Here is a 24,380-nt window from a genome sequence, read left to right as displayed (position 1 = left end):
CGAGGGGGGCGCACGCGGGGCTGCCAAAGTGGTCGCGTTTTTGGCCTGGGACCCCCTTGGGTTTTGGGTCCAGGGAGGTAGATGTCTTTCAAAAAGGGTTGCCTGCGCTTTCTCCATTGCTGTTTCTATTTCAGCTTCTTTCTACCAGTCTCTTATTTCTTTCATACTGCATTTCTTCTCCAGGACCCTAACCAGCAACATATTTTATTTTATTGTGAAATATATTTCAAAGCTACGCGCAGAAGATAATATGACAGATTTATTATATGCTGACATTTTATCACCTTTGCTTCAGCCCTCCCTCTCTTCCTCCACCCCCCTTTCTTTCTAAGAAATAAAACAGTTAAAACCCCTTCCCCCCACCAAATCTCATGCCCCCATCCTCAGAGGTAAGTTAGCTTGCATCCCTTACCTTGTATATTTTGTCCTTTATTATTAATGTTTATTTTTAGGTATGCGTTTTTGTTCTGAATTTAAAATTTTTGCACGAGATTCAGTATTACAGGGTTTTAACTTGCGGTGCTGTTAGTCCTGACATTGCAGACCCGGAAGGGACTTAGTGAGTGCCAGTCACTAGCCCGCTTCATTTAGCTGAAAAATCTGAACACTGGAGAAGATAAAAGATGTGCTCACTGTCTCTCAGGTGGGCCTTGACTTGGCAGGATCCTAAATTCAGGTTCTCTTGATTTCTCTCCCTGCCATTTCCTTTACATAAAACCTGCCGCGGAGCTCACCTATCTACATGGCCTTATGACTTGTTCCTAATGATCCAATTTGGAGAAAGGGAGTTGAAGGGAGATGGGGAAAGGGAGTATGGCTTGGGTTGGGACTCAAACCCCAGTCAGGATTAAAAGGTATGCATTTTCCTGAAATATGAAATATTGAATTTTAGGATGATTTGAATATTTATTTATGAGGCACTCATCCAGTCTTACCGTATACCAGACATTGATTCAAGAACTTTACAAGCATAAACTCACCTAACTTAAGCCTTATAATAAGGCTTAGTATAGGTATTACTTTTCTCATCCCCGTTTTATAGGTAATAACACTGAGGCACAGAGGAATTAGGTAACTTCCCCAAAGTCACACCGTTGGTAAAGTGTAGCTCTGGGATTTGAATCCAGTCCACTTAGTCTTGGTCCCTGTCACCACCCTGCATTTCCCATGCTGGAGCCAGCACCTGTGAGAAAGGTGAAGTGGCCACATACACAAGAGAGAGGAGCAGCTCTCAGCTGATATCATAAAGGAAAGAAATGGGGAGCGGGCACGGTGGTGGCTCACGCCTGTAATCCCAACACTTTGGGAGGCCGAGGCAGCGGATCACTTGAGGTCAGTAATTTGAGATCAGCCTGGCCAACATGGTGAAATCCCGTCTCTACAAAAATTAAAAAATAGCCAGGCGTGATGGCGGGCGCCTGTAATCCCAGCTATTTGGGAGGCTGAGGCAGGAGAATCTCTTGAACTCGGGAGGCGGAGGTTGCAGTGAGCCGAGATCGCGCCATTGCACTGCAGTCTGGGCGACAGAGCGAGACTCCGTCTCAAAAAAAAAAAAAAAAAAAAAAAGGGAAAGACAAAGGAAAGAAAGAAATGCGATTTGAACTGTACACCGAAGAATACATTTTGGTTAACTATTGTTTGAACTGTATATTATTTTTAATTTACAAAAGTAAGACACGTAACTGCAAACAGTGCGGTTATATAAAAAGTTGCACCTCTCCTATTTCTCAAGTTACACAATATTAATGGGTAGAAATGTAGCCTTCCCTTCTCCCCACCATAATACAAATATATACGGGTTTTGTTTTTCCTGTAAAAACAAAAGCATATTCAACAATTTCTACAATTTGTATTTTCCCCTTGGCAATATATCACGGTATATTCACCGACTAAATGGAGATTCAAGCTCTTCCTAAGAACTGAATAATGCTAAGCAGAATGTTTGTCCCACAATTTGCTCAGCCTTTCCCTTACTAATGTAGAGTCAGAGAAGTTTGTATCTTTAATGAAGCAGCCGTCCACACTGCCAGGATGGGGTCGCCAGGCGTCCCTAAGCCACAGCAATGCCAAGCCACCAGGACCGGCGACACAAAGAAGCGCTGTCCCCCGCCAAGCGCCGCCCCCTGGAGCTCCCACTCCAGCCTGGGAGGAAGTGGGGAGGAGGGGACTCCCGTGGAAACCCCTCCTCTCCTCCAGCTCCAGCCTCCTCCCCGCTCCCAAATCCCGGCTCGGTCGCCCAGTCACTGGTACAGGGAAGCCTCTTCCCTGTGCATTCCTCTCTGCGCCAGGCTCTGCCCGCTCCCACCTGCCCCCGTGGAAATCGCAGGGTGACCTGGTGAGTGGCCCTCTCCAAAAGCCTGGCGGGCTGGAGAAGGGGCCAGCAACGGTGGACTCGGCCTGGGTGCTGCGAGGGGAGGGCAGGGCGGGAGGCCGGGGCGGGGGTGCGGGGCGCGATGGGCGCGCCGTGGGTCTGGGTGTGCCGAAATCAGAAATCATCGGGAACAGAGAATCCCCTTTGTGTCCGTATTTCTGCTGGTGATTTTCCTCTGCGCTCGGGTACTGCATCCCCCTGCCGCATTGCTCCTCCTCTCCAGGTTCTGACATCTGATGTTTGTGTGTGCTTGCTTTGTGTGGTTGAGTTACCTGAGGGCCTGACCTAGAGAACCGCGTCTAATCCGCTGCTTTGTCGGATGAGAAGGCCCAGGGCTTGAGCAGGGTCGCGGGTAGCTGGTGACAGAGCATTACTTGTGGCAGGGTCGCGGGTAGCTGGTGACAGAGCATTACTTGTGGCCTACTGTCCTACTGCCCTTTGATCTTTGTGAACACTGGCTTTGGGACTGAGCTCTATCTCCCACTGGCACTGGCCCCTGGAGACTTGAGTGAGCGTTCGTGTGTGTGTGTGTGTGTGTGTGTGTGTTTACGCGCATGGAGGAGCTCCCCTCCTCCTTGCCGGCTGCCCCCCACTCCCCAGCCCCCTCCCTCCTCAGACGTCACCGTTGTGCTCTTTGCAGACTGACTTTGGGCCTGGGAGGAAAGAAGAGAGTGGAGCCCCGCCAGACTCCAAGCTGAGTGCTGACAGCCTCTGGGAGTTTAGAACATCCCTTCTCACACACTGTGCATTTGATAGAATACTCCCTGAGGCACGCAGATCAACAGCTGGGGGGTAGGCAGCACGCACATTTAAAAAGGTAATAATACCCAGGTCTTCTCACTCCTGGGCTTGTGCTCCTCAATTATGTCATCCTCTTGAGTGACCTAGGAGAGAAGTGAGAGAATAGGAGTAAGAGAAAGACAGAGCCTCCGGGGAACTTGAGAATTAAGAAGGCAGTTCGGTAAGGTAGAAATAGAGGACTAGAAGAAGCAAAGACTCCAACCCTGCTTACTCCTATGGGGATGGTGGAGGGGCTGAATGGGGAGGATCACAGGAGGGGCTTCAAAGATGGTGGTAAAGGTCTATTTTTTAAGCTGAATGGTAGGTATATGGGAGTTTGTTTAATTTTTCAGATTGTTTTATTATTACCATCTATATCCCTCCACATGTATTCCATATTCTTACAGGTGTATGAATTAATCTTAAGTGAAAAATGAGACTGAGCTGGGAATGTCTAGGACAGAATTCAAAAAAGGGGTTGAACTAGCCCGATGTCTTGGAAAAGACACTAGATATAGAAAGAAAAAGAAACAGAAGGTTCATGAGAAAAAAAAAACAGCATGAAGGAGAGAAGACCTATGGAATTGAATGTGTGTAATATAAACCAGTTTTCGAGGTCAGGCTAGCTAGTTGCTGAAAAAATGATCCTGGGTTTACCCTTATACCCTCATCTGTCATTTAATCATCCAGACATGGAATGTCTATTCATCCAAAGAATAAAATGTATACTCTGGCCTCAGACACTTACTCTAGTTTCAGGATTTGAAATCACACTACCATACGGGATATGGGTGGTGCAGCATCCAGCATGGCCCTCCATCCACCTGCCCTTCCACGCATCTTTCAAAGGGAAACCCAGGTTTATGAGCCATGGCGCTGCTCTGTGGTGGGAGTGGAAGCTCTGCTCTCTCCCTGAGTTACAGGTTGTGCCTTCAATACTTTCTGCTTTGGAGGTGGCTTAGGTTCCAGCAAGCTAAAAGGGGCCAGAGGTGGGCCCAGGAGAAAGAAAGCAGGAAGCATGGGAGGGGTTAGGGAGAGAAATGAAAGGACATTTCCCCCAGGTTTTATTCATTTGAGCTCACCAAGCTTGGAGGACAAACATGGATTCGGGCATAAAGAGGGAGCATTTGGTTCAAAAGTCAAGTGATGGAGTCACTGATAGCTGGTTAAAGTGGGGACACAACCAGCTGCAGAGTTCAAGGGACCCCCATAGAGGAGGAAATCAAATTTATAGATGGGCAGATGCACAACCTGATCAGAGATGGAGGAAGACCTTTTAGGTCCAGTGAGCCAGGATCAGTTGATCAGTCTACCTCATCATGTAAAAACTGTACCTAATCTTTTAATGTGTGTTTACGTGCTTAACTGAATTTGTATTAACTCGGTGGTGTTTCTCATTGTAGTAGCAATACATACAACAATTCAAAGGATGCAGATTTGTACAAAGACAGAGAAAATGGTTCACCTCTTTCCTTCCTAATGTAATCAATGTGATGATGTTGAAATGTGGCCTCCATAGATTTTCAATGCATATAAAAGCCTGGTATGTAACAGGTACTTATGTATTCCTGGTGCTTAAGAGTATGGACTCCAGCACTGGGTTTCCTGGATTTGAATCCTAGATCCACCACCACTTAGCACCTGTGTGATTTTGAGCAAATAACTAATTCTCTGGGCATTATGATTTTGGAGTTTTTGTTTTGCCCATCCATAAATTGGGGATAGTGATAGTAAGTATCTCATAGGTTTATTATCAGCATTAAATAAGTTACAGAAATCACGTGTAATAATGCCAGGAACCCGGTAAGCATTGTGTTGTTACTACTACTACTAATAATTACTACTACTACTAATTACAACTACTACTATTATCTTTGCCCATACAAAAATGACTTCATGTTCTGCATATCATAGTGACTTGAAATTTTCACTTGAAATGTATCTAGGACATTCTTCTAGGTGGATGTAAAATATATTCAACTCATCCTTGAACTAGCTCAGAAAACAACTAGTGAGACAGATATGTGAGGTCCCTGTTCTGGTTGTACTCGTGCCAGCATTAGAGGCAGCAGAGGCTGAGGGAGAAGGGTTCTGATGGGCAACTCTTTAGTGGGTGTGTGTGGGTAGATGGCTGGGGACAGTGCTACAGGGTCTTATGCTGGGTACAATGGGGTATCTGGGGGCTATGTGGAAGTTGGATAGGTGTGGGTTTGGGTTAGAGATCCTGCACCCACAAGAATCAAAAATGGTTCTAGGAAACATTCTTTGTCATTAGTCTATCTATCTGTACTTCTAGGTTTTCATTTATCTCCCTTTGTAATTTTGTGTGGCAGTAAGCATCCTGTACGTATATCTTTGATACTGCCCTTCTTATTTCTGTAAGAACGGTTATTAGAAGAAGGGTGGTTGGGTCTAAAGATAGGCACACCTTTGAAGCCAAGTAGGCACCATAAAATTGTTTTTGAAAAAGAGTGCAGACATTCTCCGTCATTCCTGCCGATTGTGATGGTCTTTTAAGTATTAAACATTATTAGCCTTTCAAATATTAAACTTTACTAGCCACCTTTGTCTTCTTCATCTTCATCTCCTTCCCCTTCTTCTCCTCCTCCACTTTCTCCTAGAAAGGAGTATCATCTTTTTTAACAATATTATGAGCAACACACGATATATTTTCCATTACTTGACTGCTAGTGAGATTGAGCATTTTTCCCACAGAAGTGGCCATTTATATTTTCTTTTCTGTGCCATATCTTCTCTTAGAAGGACAGGATTTCCGTAGATAGAAAGATTTGGGAGAGGGAACAGAATGGAAAGAGAATAGGAAGATAATCTAAAATGAAAACAGGGCATGTCCAAGGGCGCCTGGCAGACAGGATGCTGCAGGGAGAAAGGCAGCAGGAGAAAAGGCAGGAAAAGCCAGGGAGCAGCCAGCTCTGCAGGCAGTCCACACCAGGAGGCAGTAGATGGTCCCCAGAGACCAAGGTGGAGCTTTGAGATTAAATAACATGATTAGAGTGGTTTTAGAAAAGTAAAGATGGGAAGAGGTCTTGGTAACTTAGAAATTGGGTCGGTTGAGTCCAGGCATGAATTACTAAGGACTTAAACTAGGTTAATGGCAGTGTGATTGGAAACCATGAACAAGGACATTAATAGGACTTGTGACCAGCTGGATATGGCAGCAGCAGGGAGAAGAGACATACTGTGACACTGTGCACTTTGCTATCCTGATTATTTGTGGGCATCAGGAGGAGCAGGGAAGAGACAAGCTTCTTACTTACCAAATGTTCATATCAGTATCTTCTCAATAGTCCCCTGAGGTAAGTAGGTCATTAATGCTTCTGTTTAACTACTAGAAATGTTGAGCTTATGTAATTTGCCTTAAAAGAGCTCACTTAGAGGGAAATTAATAAATTTAAGACTTTTTTAGTTTAGAGACTGGCTATAAATGGCCAGTATGGTCTTGAACTTATTACCTCAAGACTGGGGCTATTTTATCCTGGCTTGTGGAAGGCCCACAGCCTGTGTGAAGGGCTTTCTCAAGGGTACACAGAGATATATGAGAAATGAATGTAATAGTAATTAGCATTAGTGTTAATGTTAGTATTAGTATGGTACCAAAATATGAAAACTATTAAATCAGAATCAATACATGCTCAATTGTGCTTGTAAAATCTATGTTAGGTTAAATTGTTTTTCCACTGCAAGAATTCTCTATTATTCACATGCTTAAATTAAATGGTTTATTCTTAACCAAATAATTATAAACATATATGTTTATGCATATAAATAATACTTATGAAAAGGCATTTAACCTATGTTATTTCCCTTAATCCTCAGGACAAGCTTATATGGCAGATATTATTATTCCTATTTAATTAATAATGAAACTAAATCTGAGATGTGTTGTCCGAGTCTCACAATTGTTAAGCAACAGAGCTGAAATTCAAACTCAGACTGCCATAACTCCAGAGCCCAAGTTTATAATCAGGTTGCATATTATGTTGAGAGTGAGCATACTATCTGACAAGGGAGATAGACAAGTAGTAAGGGCCAGTGATTAAATTGTAAGGGCTGTCTGCATATTCCAAGAGGAGGTCAGAAAAGGACAGAAAGTAAGTGGTTCTAGAGGTTCGATATAAAGAGGTTACCTCGGGCCGCACTGACAGAGGTGGTTCAGCCTCATGGACTGAAGAGCAGTGATGTCCTGTGCTGCTGAGTGGTCACTGAGGATGAGACAACCTGCATGACCTGACCATGAAAACACATCTGTCCTTGGAGGAAGTGTTTCAGTACAGTGCTTATAGCAGAGGTCAGACTATAGAGCATCGTTAGTGGGGATCTCATTGTGAAGAAGCAGAGGATATTTGTGAATGCACCTCCACACTTTTGTCAGCTGCATCCCAGGTGCAATTAGGATGCTGCAGTAATTGCATATCTTGTTACCTTCTGCTCCTGGTTATATGAGACTTGCATTTAAACCACAGAGGACTTCCACTTTCCTCTTACCTAGCCTGTGACTTTGACCAAAGAACCTTTTCTGAAAGCCCAGGCATTTCAGATGGAAGTTCTGAGTTCTCCAAGCTGGGATTAATCTGATTAGTGTGGGAGCCAAGAGGGATGGAATGGGCTGGGAGCACAACATGCCGCACCACTGTATGAATTCCCAGTAGCTGCTGTAGCAAATGACCACAAATGGGGTGGCTTAAAATAACAGGAAGACATCATCTCACAGTTCTGAAGGCTTAGAAGTTTGAAGTCCAGGTGTCAGCAGTGTGGCGATTCTGAGGCAGAATCTGTTCCAGGCCTCTCTCTTAGCTCCTGGTGTTTGCCAGCAATTCGTGGTCTTCCTTGGCTTGTAGACTCATCGCTCCAATCTCTGCCCCCATTTTCTGATAGCATTCTCCCCTGTGTTTCCAAATGTCCTCTTACAAGGACATCAGTCATTGGACTATGACCCATTTGAATCACATATGACCTCATCTTAGCTTGATTACATCTGTGAAGACCTCTTTCCAAATAAGTCCTACGGGTTAGGACTTCAAAATATCTCTTTGGGGGACACAATTCCTTGCTCATTCTTTCCTTCTGTTTGTTTCCTTCTGTGATGGAAAAGTATCAAGCTCTCTAAGTTTGACCGCAGAGTTTAAGAGGAGAGGGCCCAGTGGGGTCTCCTGGACTTCAGACACTAACACCGAGTGCTTAAATCATTTCCCAGTGTCAGCCTCATCTGCATAGTGGGAAGAATAGCCCAGCTACTGGAAGAGTGAACTGCTCTATTTGTTTCTTTGTTTATCCATTCTTCGCTAAGCTGAGCCTTTGCTTTCTTCTCTGCAGAAACCAATAGAGCCATGGCGACTCCCTCTGCTGCCTTCGAGGCCCTTATGAATGGTGTGACAAGCTGGGATGTACCCGAAGATGCCGTTCCATGTGAACTGCTTCTTATTGGAGAAGCTTCATTTCCTGTGATGGTGAATGACATGGGCCAGGTCCTCATTGCTGCCTCCTCCTATGGCCGTGGCCGCCTGGTGGTCATGTCCCATGAGGACTACTTGGTAGAAGCCCAGCTCACGCCCTTTCTCCTGAATGCAGTGGGGTGGCTTTGCTCTTCCCCTGGGGCTCCCATTGGTGTACACCCATCCCTGGCACCTTTGGCCAAAATCCTCGAGGGCTCTGGAGTGGATGCAAAGGTTGAGCCAGAAGTGAAAGACTCCCTGGGGGTTTACTGTATTGATGCCTACAATGAAACCATGACAGAAAAGCTGGTCAAGTTCATGAAATGTGGTGGCGGCTTGCTCATAGGAGGACAAGCCTGGGATTGGGCCAACCAGGGTGAGGATGAAAGGGTTCTGTTCACGTTCCCTGGGAACCTCGTGACCAGTGTGGCTGGCATTTACTTTACTGACAACAAAGGGGACACGAGTTTCTTTAAAGTCTCCAAGAAGATGCCCAAGATCCCAGTGTTGGTTAGGTGAGTATGTTACCCCACTGGGGAGTTGGCTCCAGGGTTGAAAAGCAGACCCGGTTCTTATCTTCAGGTTGCTCCAAGGCTAACAGAAGCGTGCTCCCAGGCACTCAGATATGGAATCACTACATATCAACTAGATTTTTTAAATGCCCTGAGACATAGGAGGGGCAAGGTCCTCACTGCCCCTGTCTTCCCAAACCAGACCATTTAGCTCTTTGATAATTGGAACTTAATGGTGGCTATGGTCCCAGTGTCTTGCTTAATCAAAACTGTGCTGTTGGCCCCAACAGTTGGCATAGTTAATCCAGATGGTTTATAGGAGAGGTTGCTTTCAACAGGAATGTGAAGAAAAGGAAAACAGGCATGAAGTACCCCATGAGCCAAAGCCTAGAGAGGTGTGGGGAAGGTTTTGAAATGTCCATCCAGATGAGCTTAGGATGCAATAGGAAGTAGAAGCCTTCAGAAGGTAAGATATCAGAAAAGATGGTTCAAGTTATGTATGCTAAATCTAGGATTTAGGAGGGTCAAAAAGTTGATGATCAGTAATGAAGGAGTCAGGTGATGGGTGCAGGACAGCCTGCACTGAAAGTTTTTGGAGTGTACTGCCCTGCCTGCTTTGCTTTCACTGCACTCCAGCACCACATATAGTGCCTAACAGATAGCAGGTCAGTAAGTGCTCAGTAAACATCTCTTGCATGCATGACTGCATGAATGAATGAGAGGGATTAGAAGCTGGATTAGTCCCGGGAGCAGAAAAAGTACATTAGGCCACTCTCTATATTGTATATTAAAATTCTCAGCATTCTCAGAGCAAACAACACTGATATTTCTGACTGATGGGAATGGAGCAAGGTAGGATTGGGTGAGGATGACACACCAAGGGTACTACGAAGGTATGGGGAATGAGCTATGACTTCTCCTTGGCATGGGACTTTTAGGGAAGTTTTAGGAAGATCAACCAGAATAGTTAGTCTACTAAGTTTTTGGGCAAAAAAGATGACTCGTATCATTTTAGCCCAAATATTGGGCTTCTGCAAAGGAGTTCAAACTCTCTGTTCATTCATCCATTTATTTAGCCAGGGTTTATTGAACATATTATATATCCCAGGCATTATTTCTTATTTCAAGAACATGATTTGCAAAGATCTGAGAATTAGGGGCACAGGAACATCTCCAATTACAAGACTTGGAAACAAAAGTCAAAAACCAAGTAACTGTTGTAGGAAGAGGGTTATGCTATCATTGTTCATAAAACCTGGAAACCTGGGATCTATAACCAGTAATGGCACAGTGTGGCACTAGCATGTCCTTTCAATTCTCTTTTTCTCTCTAAAGGAAAGTGGTGGCATAGAAGCTCCTACTGTCCCTTGTAGCTATTATTCCATTTTTCAGTCTACAGTGATCTCTGTATGTTCACAAAGTCATCAGAGATGCATAGAAAAGAACGCCGTGCAAATGGTCATACTCTAAATGCCCAAATGCTCCCATAAATTTGGTTTGAAAATACCCTCACGAAACCTGAATTGACCAGCCTTATAAATTGATGCTATCCATGCCCCCTTCAGTTTGAAAAATGGTGAAGGGATATTAGACACAAAAGAGACTTGGTTGTAAGTTTATTTATAATAAGGATCTTGCACATCCTTGGAGGTCGTTGCTGGTTATTGCTGGTTATATGTTAGGCATATATAGAATCCTAATTATAGGTTTTAGGTCAGAATCAATGCCCAGGCATGGTGGGGTGAATGCATTTACCTAACTCCTGCTTTGTACTTCTTACTATATTCTTAGCCATATATACTAAAATTGTTTTAACTGATTTTCACAAAATAGAACTTTTTAGAGAGTGAGTACAAGTGGCAAAATAATGCTATTTTATAAGAGAGATTGCCAAATCACAATTGTTTTCTTTTCCTTTTAATGAACATTTTTCCTTTTTAATTTTAAAATATGTGCTTCTTGGGAAAAAAGTAAAATAATTCAGAAGCATACAAAGTAAAAAGTGAAAGATCTTTGTCCTCCACCTCATCCTCTGCCTCTCGCTAATTCTTTTCTTCCCCCCTTCCAAAGAAATGATCACTGCTAATGGTTTGGATGGTATCTTGTCTGATGTTTTTCCTACATTTATGTATTGGGGTTAGAGTTGGGAGAGCTGGACTGGTAGAAAGAGAGACAGAGAAAAAGAGAGAGATCTGCAACTTGCTCTTTCACTGACTATATCCTGAGCGTTTTTTTCATATCCCTGTAAAAAGATGGGCATCATCCTTTTGAAGAGCATCTTGCATTCAGTTGGATTGTCCTGAAATTCATTTAACCATTTGCCTATTAGCACATTAATGTTATTTCTATTTTTTCTTATAAATAATAATACAATGACTATCTTTTCACTACCACCCCTAAGCTTGACATACACCTCTTCATTTTAAAGACTTGGTAATTTCCTTTTAGAAACATCTTATTTTGGAAATTTTCAAACACGTAACAGAAATAGAACAATGGGCACACGTACTCATCACCCAGGTAATGGTATCAAATCACACCCCACCCACTCCTTAACCTTTCCCATTTGTTTTGAAGCCAATCTCCGACAGTGTATCATTTCACCCATAAAATAGTATATCTCCAAAAGATAAAGACAAAATTTTAAATGTAGTCACAATACTGTTATCCCATTTTTAAAATTATCACTATTTTTCTGTCCTAACAAAATGTCAAAAACCATATCATTTTCAAGAGGATTCCATAAGTGTCATCTGTTATGTACCTATATCTGTACTTACCCTTTAGATCAACTGATTATATAATCAGTTAAGTCATGGAAATATAAATAATATATTTATATTATATATTGATCTAAAGGATAAGTATAGAGATATGTATATCACAATTGTTTCATACTCTCAGTGTGATTTTAGAATTGAATTTGGCTTTTGCTTTATATATTTCAAAGCTATATTTTAGGTTTATAAAAACTCATGACTTTTTTATGACTCGTACATTTTTGTCATCTAAAATATTATTTCTTGCATTTAGTATTTTTCACCTTAAACTCTATTTTGTCTAATATTAATTCTGACTCCTACTTTGTTTTACTTGTTGATCTTTTTATTCTTTCTTTTGTTTTTAAAGAGACATCTCAGTACAAATCTGATTTTTTAACCCAATTGAGGGTTAAAAATTTATATAATTAAGGACATTGATGTTTTTATATAATTAAGGACATTGATGTTTTTCTTCGAGTTCCATCATCTTATTTGATGTTCTTTGTTAAACAGTCTCGTTGCTTCTTTTTAAATTTTCCTTTGCTGCCTTTAGCTTGATTGATGGAGTTTCTTTTCCCCTTTCTCTGTTTAGAAGTTATACACAATTTTTGTATCATTATTATAGCTACCTTTAATTTTTCCCAGCTCTTTCTTTCAAATTTTTCACACTTAAGGAAAAGTTGTCAGAATAACATAATAATCACCGTACCCTTTACCTAGATTCACCAGTGGTTACATTTTGCCACATATGCTACATAAGTATACATACGAAGAGATTATTTGGCCTAGCCATTTGAGAGTAACCTACAGATCTCAAGAATGAAGGAGGCAGGTGATGGATATGACACTTCATACCTGAATACTTCAGCCTGTATCTCCTAAAAAGGACATTTTCCCATATAACCACAATACAGTTATCTCACTCAAAACATGTAACATTGATAGAATGTTGTTATCTAATGTCCATGTTCAAACGTCTCTAATTGTTCAAAAAAATCCCTTTTTTAGATTTTTTTTTTTTTTTTCTGTAGCCCAGAGGTCCTTTATTTTTTTTTTTTTAACACCTATTATGCCATGAATTCATAGGGAATAGGTTCCAGCAGCTCAGGCTCCTTCCCATTGGTTCTCACAAAGTGTGCTTCTCTGGGTGGAGCAGGCTGGCGCTTTAGTTGAACCCAGGTACCTTTCTCTTTGGCTTCTTTCTTTTTCTGATCATTTTCCTTCACACGTTTCAGGAAGCTATCTCGGCTCTTAGAGTGCTTAATGTGCTCAATACGCACATTAATTCTCTTGGCAAGAATCTTGCCCTTAACTTGTTTGTTTACAACAATGCCAACAGCATGCTGGGTAACATTGTAGACTCTTCCAGTTTTGCCATGGTAACACTTGTGGGGCATTCCTTTTTGAACAGTACCCATTCCCTTGATGTCTACAATATCACCTTTCTTATAGATTCGCATATATGTGGCCAAAGGAACAACTCCATGTTTTCTAAAAGGCCTAGAGAACATATATCGGGTGCCTCTCCTCTTTCCCTTTGTGTTCGTCATTTTGGCGAATTACTGGAAGATGGCGGTTCCGGCCGAAAGGCCCTTTTTTAGATTTTTTAAGATATAGGATCTAATCAAGTTTCCATATCATATTTCTTTAGTCTCCTTTAATCAAAATAGTTCCCTAGCTTTTTTTAAATCTTTCAGGACATTAGTATTTTTGAAGTATGCAGTCCAGTTGTTTTATGGAATGCCCTTCAGTTTGGCTTTGTCTAATTGTTTTTTCTTTTTTCATGATTACACTCAGTTCACACATTTTTGGCAAGAAAATAATTTATGTTGTTTTCATCACAGTGTCACAAATTAAAGGTGCATGAGGTCAGTTTGTCCAATTACTGGTGATGTTAAAATTGGTCATTTAATTAAACTGGAGTTTGCCAGATTTTCCTGTTTTACTGATTTTATTTATTATATTTTATTTCTACTTATTTTATTCCTTTCCCCCTTTTTAAAAACTAATTTAGTGTGTGACAATTTGAGATCTGTATGAATATCCTGTTTGCCAACAACCTTTCACCCAGCGGTTTTAGCTTTCATTGGTGATCTGTGCCTGAGTAAATATTTATGAAAGTGGCTACTTCTACCACTTAAGCCACTTCTGAACCTTTCTTCAAAATTCATCTCAGATATCACATCTTTAGAAAGCTGTCCCTTACTCCTCTCCTCTCATTCTGATATAGATGAGTCTTTTGTGCTCCCATACTAACCTAACATCTTAGCACTTACCTCAGGCTAAGTGTTGGTTTACTTGTAGATTTCTACAAGAACTGATTGACATCCTTTGGTAAGTAAGACCTTTGCTTCCCCACCTTCACATTTACTGTTAGGTTTGTTCTTCTTTTTAAACGTTTGTTTTAGTATCACTCTATACTCATGGATCCTTTTCTTTTAAGATCGAATACATTACAATCCATTTATAGTCAGTATTTTTTGAAGGCTAAGTTGTCCCAAATTTGGCAAGTTAAAGCCTCGTTAAGCTGTCTCCTGAGCCCATCAGTTTTTTTTTAGTATTTACTTAGTTTCTGACATAAAAAGATGTTGCAAGTTTACCTTGTACTTTTCTGGTTCAAAACCTGGATTCAGCCATTTCCTCAAGGAATGCTAGTTCCTTTTAGTGGTGAATGGCATTTAGAAACCAAGATCTAAAGCATGCTCAGTGCTATGGTGTCATCATTTCTGGGTTCTGAGAGAGCCATATCTTTTAATCATACATTCACACTGATACCCCCAATTTTACTTCAAAACCACAGGATTCTTCTTCTCTTTCACTCATTCCATATTAGTATTTTTCTTCTACCATAGTGAGAATCCTGGTTTCAACAGCTTCAACATTTACCTATTTGCTCAGTCCAATAATACACACAAACGAGTTTCATGATTCCTATACCCATACTATTGCCAATAACAAACTTGATAAGTTATTTTTGCCTTCCGAATACACCACACTGAGCATATAGAGTCCAGCAAGTACTATATTCAAAAGTATTCAAATTGCTTTTTACATTTGGGCCTGTTTTTATTCCATGTGGGGTTTTCTCCATATTTGTTTATTTAATTTTATTTTATGAATGCTAACAGTTAGCATGGCTACAATAGCAGAATACACATTCTTTTATGTGCACATGAGATAGTCATGAAGATAGACCATGAAGATAGACCATTTGCTGTGCTATAAAATAAGCCTTAGCAAGAGTAAAAGAATTGAAATCATACCATATATGTCCTCATCACAGTGGAATTAAATTAGAATTCAATAACATATCTGAAAAATTCCTAAATATTTGTAAATTTAAAAATGTTTCTAAATACTCCTTAAGTCAAAGCAGAAATTACAAAGGAAATTAGAATATATTTAGAACTGAATAAAAATGAAAGCATAACATGTCAAAAATTGTGCAATTCTATTAAAACAGTGCTAAGAAAGATATGCCTTTAAATACTTTTATTAGGAAAGAAGAAAAGTTGAAACTCAGTGAACTATGTTTCCATATTAAGAATCTAAAAAAGGAAATTGAATTAAACCCAAAATCTGTAGAAGAAACGAGGAAATAATAGAGCAGAAATCTGTGAAACAACTTTAAAAAAAAAAAGTAAACAGTAAAACCAAAAGCTGATTAGTTGAAAAAAAATCATTAAAAGTGATTAACCTCTAGATAGGCTATGACAATAGGAGAGATAACACAAATTATGGATTTCAGGAATAGAAGAAGGAATATTAGTACAGATCCTACAGACATTAAAAGGATAATAAGGGAATATTACAACTTTATGCCAATAAATTTCACAATTTAGATGAGATAGATAAATTTCCTGACAGACAAAAATTACCAAAATTGATACAAAAAGAAACATGAAATATATGCTAAATAAATTGAATTGTAATTTTAAACATTCCAACACTAAATGCAATGTGGTATCCTGGATTGGATCCTAAAAGACATTGGTGTGAAGAGTGATGATATTTATATAAAATCTGGAGTTTAGTTAGTAGTGTTTGATCACTGTTGACTTCTTAGTTTTGACAAATGTATAATGGATGTTTTACTATATTGCAAGTTTTCAATTTTCTTACATTTTAAAATAGAAATTATATTTAAAATCAACAACACAAAGAAAATTCCAGGCCCAGACAGCTTCATTGATGAATTTTATCAAACATTCAAGGAACAAATAATACAAATCCTACATAAACTCTTTTTAAAAATAGAAAAGGAAGATTTTCCAACTTGATTTATTAAAACAGCATTTCTCTAATACTGAAACCAGAAAAGGACATTGTATGAAAACTACAAAACAATATCCTTCATGAATATAGATGAAAAATTATTAATAAAATATTAATAGAATACAGAAATATATAAAAAGAAGAATACTTTATGACCAAGTAAGGCTATCCTAGGATGAATGACTGGTTTAACATTCAGTAATCAGATTAACTCACCATATTAATAGAATGAATGAGAAAAACCATGTAATTCAAGGCCGGGCATGGTGGCTCATGCCTGTGATCCCAGCACTTTGGGAGGCCAAGGTGAGTGGATCATTTGAGATCAGGAGTTTGATTTGAGACCAGCCTGACCACCATGGTGAAATGTTATCTCTATTAAAATACAAAAGTTAGCTGGGCATGGTGTTGTGCGCCTGTAGTCCCAGCTACTGGGGAGGCTGAGGCATGAGAATCATTTGAACCTGGGAGGCAGAGGTTGCAGTGAGCTGAGACCGTGCCTCTGTACTCAGCCTGGGCAACAGAGTGAGACTGTCTCAAAAAAAAAAAAAAAAAAAAAAACCAAAAAAAGGAAAAAGAAAAACCATATAATTCAATAATACACATACAAAATATTGACCAAATTCAATACCAAATCATACCAAATTATGATAAAATTTCAGCAAATGAGAAATAAAAGGGAACTGCTTCAACCTGATAAAAATGTCTATGAAAAATATATAGTTAAAAATATTCTTAAAGGTGAATACTGAACATTTTCCCCTAAGACCGAGAACAAGACAAGGAATAATACCTGCTCTCACCTCTTCTATTCAACATTGTGCTACAGGTCCTACCCAGTGTAATAAGGCAAGGAAAATAAGGCATAGAGATTGGAAATTTAAAAAAAAACAAAACTTATATATGTGTTTTGTTTTTCTAGAACACTGAGCCAAAAGACAGGAAATGTTTGAATCTTGGTGTCGGAAAACAAATTTAAAAGAAAAAAGTATTTTACACATTTAGAAGATTTTTAAATGACAAGATCCATTTAAACATAAAGTTAGAGCATTTCCTAGAATGGAATTATTTTATTTTTAGAAGTATTTGCAAAAAGCATGATCATCTGTGTAAAAAAAAATCCTAAAATATCTACAGTAAAGCTATAATAATTAATTTTAACAAGGTTGTAAGATACAAAATTCAATTTACAAAAACCAATTACTTTTTTAATATATTAGCAACCAACAATTGGTAATTACAATTTTAAAATACAACATTTAAAATAGAACCCAAATTATAAAGTAGTAAGTGTTAAATTTAACAAAATATGTCATGAGACCTGTATGGTGAAAACTACAAAACATCTCTGAGAGAAATTAAATAAAACCTAAATAAATGGAGAAATATACCATGTTGATGGATCAGAACACTTGATATTTTAAGATGTCAGTTTCCCCATTAACCTACAGATTTAATGCAGTCCATAGTTCAAACTGATTCTAAAAATATACAAATGAAATGGAACTAACATAGGCTAGTTTTAAGACTTTTTACAGAAATGAAGTAGTCAAAACCCTTTGATATTGGCATAAAGATAGACATGCAGATCAATGAAACAGACCAGATAGTTTAGAGATAGACCCACAAATTTATGGTAAATTGTTTTTGGACAGAGTTGCTCAGGTAATTCTATGAGGAAATTACAGTCTTTCCAACATATGATTCTGGAACAACTGGATACCCTTATGGAAAAAAGGTGAATTGTGACCCTCACCCTACTCCATAAAAGCAAATATTTAAAAATAGATCTAGACCTAAATGCAAAAGCTAAATTTTAAAAACTTCTAAATGAAAGCATAGGAGAAAATATCTGTGACCTTGACCTTTGCAATTTTTGCCTACATAGGACACAAAAAGTACATGAACCATAAAAGGAAAAGATTAATAAATTGAGCTTTATTTTTAAAAAGTAAATAGCTCTGCAGTTCAATAGACAGTATTAAGGAAACAAAAAGGCAAGCCATAGACTGGAAAAAAAAATATTTGCAATACTTATATCTGACAATGGACTTGCATTCAGAATACATGGAGAACTCTTATATTCCAATAATAAGACCACCTATGTTTCTTTGTTTTTGTTTTGTTTTTTGAGACAGGGTCTCCCTTTCTGTCTCAGGCTGAAGTACAGTGGCACGAACATGGTACTCAAGCAATCCTTCCTCCTCAGCCTCCTGAGTAGCCAGGACTACAGGTGCACGCCACCACACCTGGCCATTTTAAAATTTTTTTGTAGAGATAGAGTCTTGCCATGTTGCCCAGGCTGTTCTCAGACTCCTGGGCTCAAGCAGTCCTGCCTTGGCCTCCCAAAGTGCTGGGATTATAGGCATGAGATACCACACCCTGCAAGTTTTTTTTTTTTAAGCCAAAATAGTTTAACACACTTCACAAAAGATAAAATATAAAAGGCCAAAAAGCCCAAATGATTCTCACTATCATTAGTCATCAGAGAAATGCAAAAAACTAAAATCACAATGAAATGCCCTATGGCCCCATAAAAAATGGCTAAAATTAAAGACTCGCTATATGAATTGCTGACAAGAATGTGGTTTTATACATTGCCAGTGGGAATATAAAATGACACAACCACTTTGGAAGACGGTTTGGCAATTTCTTATAAAGTTAACTGACAATTAACATACAATTTTGCCATTTCATCACCCTTTATCCAAGAGAAAGGAAAACATGTCCACACAAAAACTTGTACATTAATGTTTAGGGCAGCAAGCCCAAACCAAAGACTACCCAAATGTCCATCAACAGATGACAGGATAAACAAAGTGTAGCCTATCCCCAGAATGGCATAATACACAGCTGTAGAAGACGATGCATTACGGATAGATGCCACAGTATGGATGGTTCTCACAAAGTTATTCTGAGTGAAAGAAGCCAAACTCAAAGGAGTACATACTTTATGATTACATTATATGAAGCTTTAGAAAAGACAAATGTTTATGGATAGAAAGCACATCAGTAGTTGCCTGCGGTTGTGTGTGGGACCTGGATTGATCATGCTGGGGCAAAAGGTAGCTTTTGAGGGTGATAAAAATGTTGTATATTTTCACTGTGGTGGTGGTAGTGGTGGTGGTGGTGGTTACTCAGATGTATAAAGTTAGCAAAAACTCATCAAGATGTACTTTGTGAATGTTATCACATCAGTGAAGAATGATTGTTTAAAATGGTCATGTTTGAAATTTCAACACCATTTAAATGGGTTGCAATTAAAGAAGTCTCATTCTCTTCCCTACTACTTGTAATCTGTTCCCACTAACCCCTGTAGGTACCCAGTTTCATTCGTTTCTTGATTATTTTTTCTCTGTTTTTGATGTAAGTATATGTGCATAGATACATATTGTTCCAGATATTTCACAAATTAAACATAGCATACTATGCATAAATTTTTGAAACTTGCTATTTTCTTTTTTATATTTAAATCAACCCACTTACCATTTTTAATTTATTTTACTGTATATATATAAGTTTACAATAAGTTTTGATATACAGAGCAAAATGGTTACTATAGTCAAACAAATTTACATATCCATCACCTTCCCTAGTTACTTCTCTTCAGTATGTGTGTGGTAAAAGCATCCTACTCTCTTAGCAAAATTTCAGTATACATTATTAAAGATAGTCTTCATGCCATCCATAGTTATCTAGGCTTATTCATTCTACCTAAGTGAAAATTTGCGCCCTTTGATGTACTTCTCCCTGTTTCCTCCCCTCCTCATCCCTAGTAACCACCATTGTTTTATTCTCTTTTCCAATTTATTTGACTTTTTTTGTTTTTGTTTTGGTTTGAGACAGAGTCTCGCTCTGTCGCCCAGGCTGGAGTGCAGTGGTGCAGTCTCAGCTCACTGCCAGCTCCACCTCCCAGGTTCATGCCATTCTGCTGCCTCAGCCTCCCGAGTAGCTGGGACTACAGGCGCCCACCACCACGCCTGGCTAATTTTTTGTATTTTTAGTAGATGGGGTTTCACAGTGTCAGCCAGGATGGTCTCGATCTCCTGACCTCGTGATCCACCCACCTTGGCCTCCCAAAGTGCTGGGATTACAGGCATGAGCCACCATGCCCAGCCTAATCAATAATCTTTTAGAGTAGCCTGTCCCATTTTTTCAAGAGAGAGGTAATATATCTTCTTAGAACTTTCCGATGATATGCAATACCTACTTAGAACGTTCTTCTCCATTTGTTGCTGTTGTTCCCTTGGGAGTTTAGTTGGGTGCTTCTCTTTCATGCTGTTAATTTTCGTCAGATATTTGGTGGTTCTTGTCTATTTAAATTTTAAATTACATTTAAATCCTAGGTTGATCATTATTGGTTACTGCAGAGCATTTTCTTGGGACAAATGATAATCTTTGGTCCTTTGTTCCCCTGATCTTCTCTTTCACATGTACGCAGTTAGATTCTTCTGTTCTCATGGCTTTCCAATCAATCAGATACCATTTGATTTATATTTTTTATAAATGTCCCCACTATCTCAGTTTGCTGATGGCACCCTTCTCAAAATCCAATGCTATTATGGATTTACTGAGTTTCACTCTGTCGCCCAGGCTGGAGTGCATTGGCATGATCTCAGCTCACTGCAACCTCTGCCTCCCAGGTTCAAGCAATTCTCCTGCCTCAGCCTCCTGAATAGCTGGGATTATAGGCACCCGCCATCATGCCCCGCTAATTTTTGTATTTTTGTAGAGACAGGGTTTCACCAGGATTTATTTTTTTAAGTAACTTTTGTTTCACTTCAGAAGAGGGTAAGGAAGAGAAGTAAAATCCAACTCATTTTTTCAACACATGAAAGAATTACTTAGCCCCTACTGTATATAAGTCGTGGCTGTTGGAACTAATAGACAGATGCCTCCGAGGGTGCCCCCTGGCTAAGCACTGAGCAAGACCTCATGTAGTCTCATTGTTCAGATGAAGTTCTAATAACTCAGTGTCTGAATCTCAGCTTTGTAGGTTTAATTTCTCTCATCAGTAGGCTCGTGTAGAAATCCTGAAGCTGATGTATTCACTTAGAGCACAGTAGCCCACCTCTTCACTGATTTTACTCTAAAAAAAAATAACTGCATGAACTTCGTAAACAAGGCCAGGTGCCATGGCCTATAATCCCAGCACTTTGGGAGGCCGAGGCAGGAGGATTGCTTGAGCCCAGGAGTTCAAGACCAACCTGAGCAACATAGTGAGACCCCCCCTTCTCCATTAAATTAAAAAATCAAAAATAAAAGAGAAAAAAATTATAAACAGAACTCTAATTATAAGAACTAAAACACATTTTTCATTAAATTTTGTATACATGTTTAAAGGACTACAATTGAAAATGAATTTTAAAAAATTTTTAGAGTCACCAAATTAAATACAGACTATCCAAAATGTTGCTTGAATAAAATAAATAAATGTTACAAATCTAGAATATTCTGGTTGGCCTAGCCAGTGACTTCTTTCTCTCATTAGGCAGGTGATCATGGAAAGCAGTATTACAATCACAGAGTTGTTTGGTAAGCCTCGAATCAGAGCAAGAAGAGATAGTTGAATGATGTTAATGATAGTTCTTTACCGAGTTAGAGAGTCATCCACCAATTAGTATGGTGGTAGCTTTATCTTTAGTAAAGGTTTATACTTGCTAAGAGGACCATAGCTTTCCCATCAGTAGAGCTCTGCCAGCCATAGAGAGTACAGCACAAACACTGCAAATTTGTTGTCTACCTGACCCCCATTTTTTGGTGTTATCTTACAGCTGCATCCTACTATACTATAGTAGCTGCATCCTACTATACTTTACCTAACAAAAGTGACAGAACCAACTCTGGAATCTCAAGCTCAGAGAGGCCACTCTATCCCTTAACTCCACCTTATCCAGTGTTCCATCTCATTTTGGATTTATGGGCATCTTGAGGGCTTCTAGGGCTGGATTACCCGCAGACAGTAAACAGATGGTGCTGAGCAAAACCTTACAGCATGGATGTGCATCACTCCTGTTGGGCAGGCAGTGAAAAAGTGGAGTTCTAGATGCAGACAGTAAAGTCCTCTTGGGCTCAGGTAACCAGAGGGTCTCACTAGAGTTGAGGCCAGTCAGTTCCCCTACCCCACCTTTTGAGATAATAATGATTCTTCACTAGCACTACTGACTTGTCCTTCCATAGACTTTATTTGTAGGAAATTAGCTGCAATTTCCTGCAATTTATAAATAAGACTCCTTATAAGGAAAAAAAACATGATTTCCCATTTTTTTATATGTATTGTTTAGAGGGTTGAAATAACCATGAACTTAAATCTGGAGTATTTAAGACATGGTACTGGATAAACACAGCAGGGCTCCCTTTGCAATTTCCATTGGAGAATTTGTGCTCTAAGAATGAGCAGAGCAGAATTAATGCTGAGTCCCTCTGCCACCCCTCCAACAAGTCTCCATACCCAGTGAGGTCAGAGCTGTCCATTTTGTTCTCCCAACTTTCCCCTAAGAACTAAAAATAACAATATTAGCAAAGCTAACACATCTATAGCGCTCACTGTATGCCATCCACTGTTCTAACAGCTTTATATAGAACTGTACCTCTAATAAAGAATGCATGTGTCTTTTGCAGTTGTGAAGATGACCTCTCCGAGGACAGAGAAGAGCTTCTGCATGGGATTTCAGAGCTGGACATCAGCAACTCGGATTGTTTCCCATCCCAGCTGCTAGTGCATGGGGCTTTAGCCTTTCCTCTAGGGTTAGATTCCTACCATGGCTGTGTTATAGCGGCTGCCCGCTATGGCCGGGGCCGGGTGGTTGTGACTGGCCATAAGGTATTATTCACTGTTGGTAAACTGGGCCCCTTTCTGCTCAATGCTGTCCGCTGGCTGGATGGGGGCCGCAGAGGCAAGATTGTGGTGCAGACAGAGCTGAGAACCCTGAGTGGCCTCCTCGCAGTGGGGGGCATAGACACCAGCATCGAGCCCAATCTGACCAGTGATGCAAGTGTCTACTGCTTTGAACCCGTGAGTGAAGTGGGGGTCAAGGAACTGCAGGAGTTTGTAGCAGAGGGTGGCGGGCTATTTGTTGGAGCCCAAGCCTGGTGGTGGGCCTTCAAGAACCCCGGAGTGTCCCCTTTGGCTCGATTCCCAGGAAACCTCCTCCTCAACCCCTTTGGCATCAGCATTACAAGCCAAAGCCTCAATCCAGGGCCCTTTCGTACTCCTAAAGCAGGGATAAGGACCTATCACTTCCGCTCCACCTTGGCCGAGTTCCAGGTTATAATGGGCAGGAAGAGAGGAAATGTGGAAAAGGGCTGGTTGGCAAAGCTGGGACCAGATGGTGCAGCTTTCCTGCAGATTCCCGCAGAAGAGATCCCTGCCTACATGTCTGTGCATCGACTCCTGAGGAAGCTGCTAAGTCGATATCGGCTTCCAGTAGCAACCCGAGAGAACCCTGTTATCAATGACTGCTGCAGAGGTGCTATGCTTTCCCTGGCCACAGGGCTGGCCCACTCTGGAAGCGACCTCTCTCTGTTAGTCCCAGAAATTGAAGATATGTACAGCAGCCCCTATCTGCGCCCCTCAGAATCTCCTATCACCGTCGAGGTCAACTGCACCAATCCAGGTAAGGAACAAGGGTTGGAAGCTCAGTATTATGGGAATGGGGGAATGGGGACAGGCTGACATCAGCAGTCCATTTCAGGGACCCGATCATGTCCAGAGGGTGGTCTCCATTTTTTACCATGAACTTTGAAGAAGATAAGGGTTGGGATTTTAAGTACTGTTTGGAAGAGTTGAGTCAAGGCAGCATGTAGGGGAAGATACGTGCTTACGAAGGGTCTCTGGTGATGCTGGGTGGAGGTGGCATCATGGAGGAGGGATAAAGTCTGCCTACCCCTCCTGCTTTTGGCAGGCACCAGATATTGCTGGATGAGTACTGGGCTCTACATACCTGGAAGGCAAATTATAGAAGTCTCACTGCCTGAAGCTGCTGCCTCTGCCGACCTGAAGGTAAGGCCATGCCCCACCTCACCATGTAACATGGAAGCCAAAGGCTCTTCCTAGCACAGTCAGTATCTTATTTGATTCTCACAAAGCCCTGTTGGTAATACAGAGCAGGTGATTTTACCCTTGTTTTAAGGATGAAGTAACTAAGGTGCAGAAAAGCTGATTGATTGATTGATTGATTGATCGATTGAAATGTATAGAGCTAATACAAATAAGTGCCCAGGACTC

General features: G+C 40.2%; 2 protein-coding genes across 11 annotated transcripts in view; one reads left to right on the top strand and one right to left on the bottom strand.

Moving 5' to 3' along the window:
• TCAF1 (TRPM8 channel associated factor 1) overlaps positions 1–24,380 on the top strand; it is a 52,501-nt gene that overhangs the window by 17,416 nt on the left and 10,705 nt on the right. For 7 of the 10 annotated variants that reach the window (XM_003318862.6, XM_009454427.4, XM_009454430.4 and 4 more), the window contains exons 2-4: positions 8,486–9,119; positions 22,775–23,769; positions 24,058–24,155. In XM_003318862.6, the coding sequence (XP_003318910.1) occupies positions 8,500–9,119; positions 22,775–23,769; positions 24,058–24,155 (1,713 nt within the window). In that variant the 5' untranslated portion in view covers positions 8,486–8,499. Of the gene's footprint in view, positions 1–2,244; positions 2,336–3,011; positions 3,189–8,485; positions 9,120–22,774; positions 23,770–24,057; positions 24,156–24,380 lie in introns of those variants that run through there. The other 3 variants (XM_063815706.1, XM_063815707.1, XM_009454428.5) reach the window with 2 other exon arrangements.
• LOC134810588 (large ribosomal subunit protein eL21) lies at positions 12,917–15,751 on the bottom strand. Its single transcript, XM_063815710.1, has one exon. It carries the CDS (start codon positions 13,426–13,428, stop codon positions 12,946–12,948), a length of 483 nt encoding a protein of 160 aa, XP_063671780.1. The 5' UTR covers positions 13,429–15,751; the 3' UTR covers positions 12,917–12,945.

Source organism: Pan troglodytes, chromosome 6 (genome assembly GCF_028858775.2).
Source record: "Pan troglodytes isolate AG18354 chromosome 6, NHGRI_mPanTro3-v2.0_pri, whole genome shotgun sequence".
Classification (NCBI taxonomy): domain Eukaryota; kingdom Metazoa; phylum Chordata; class Mammalia; order Primates; family Hominidae; genus Pan; species Pan troglodytes.
This window is presented reverse-complemented; position numbering and strand designations above follow the sequence as displayed.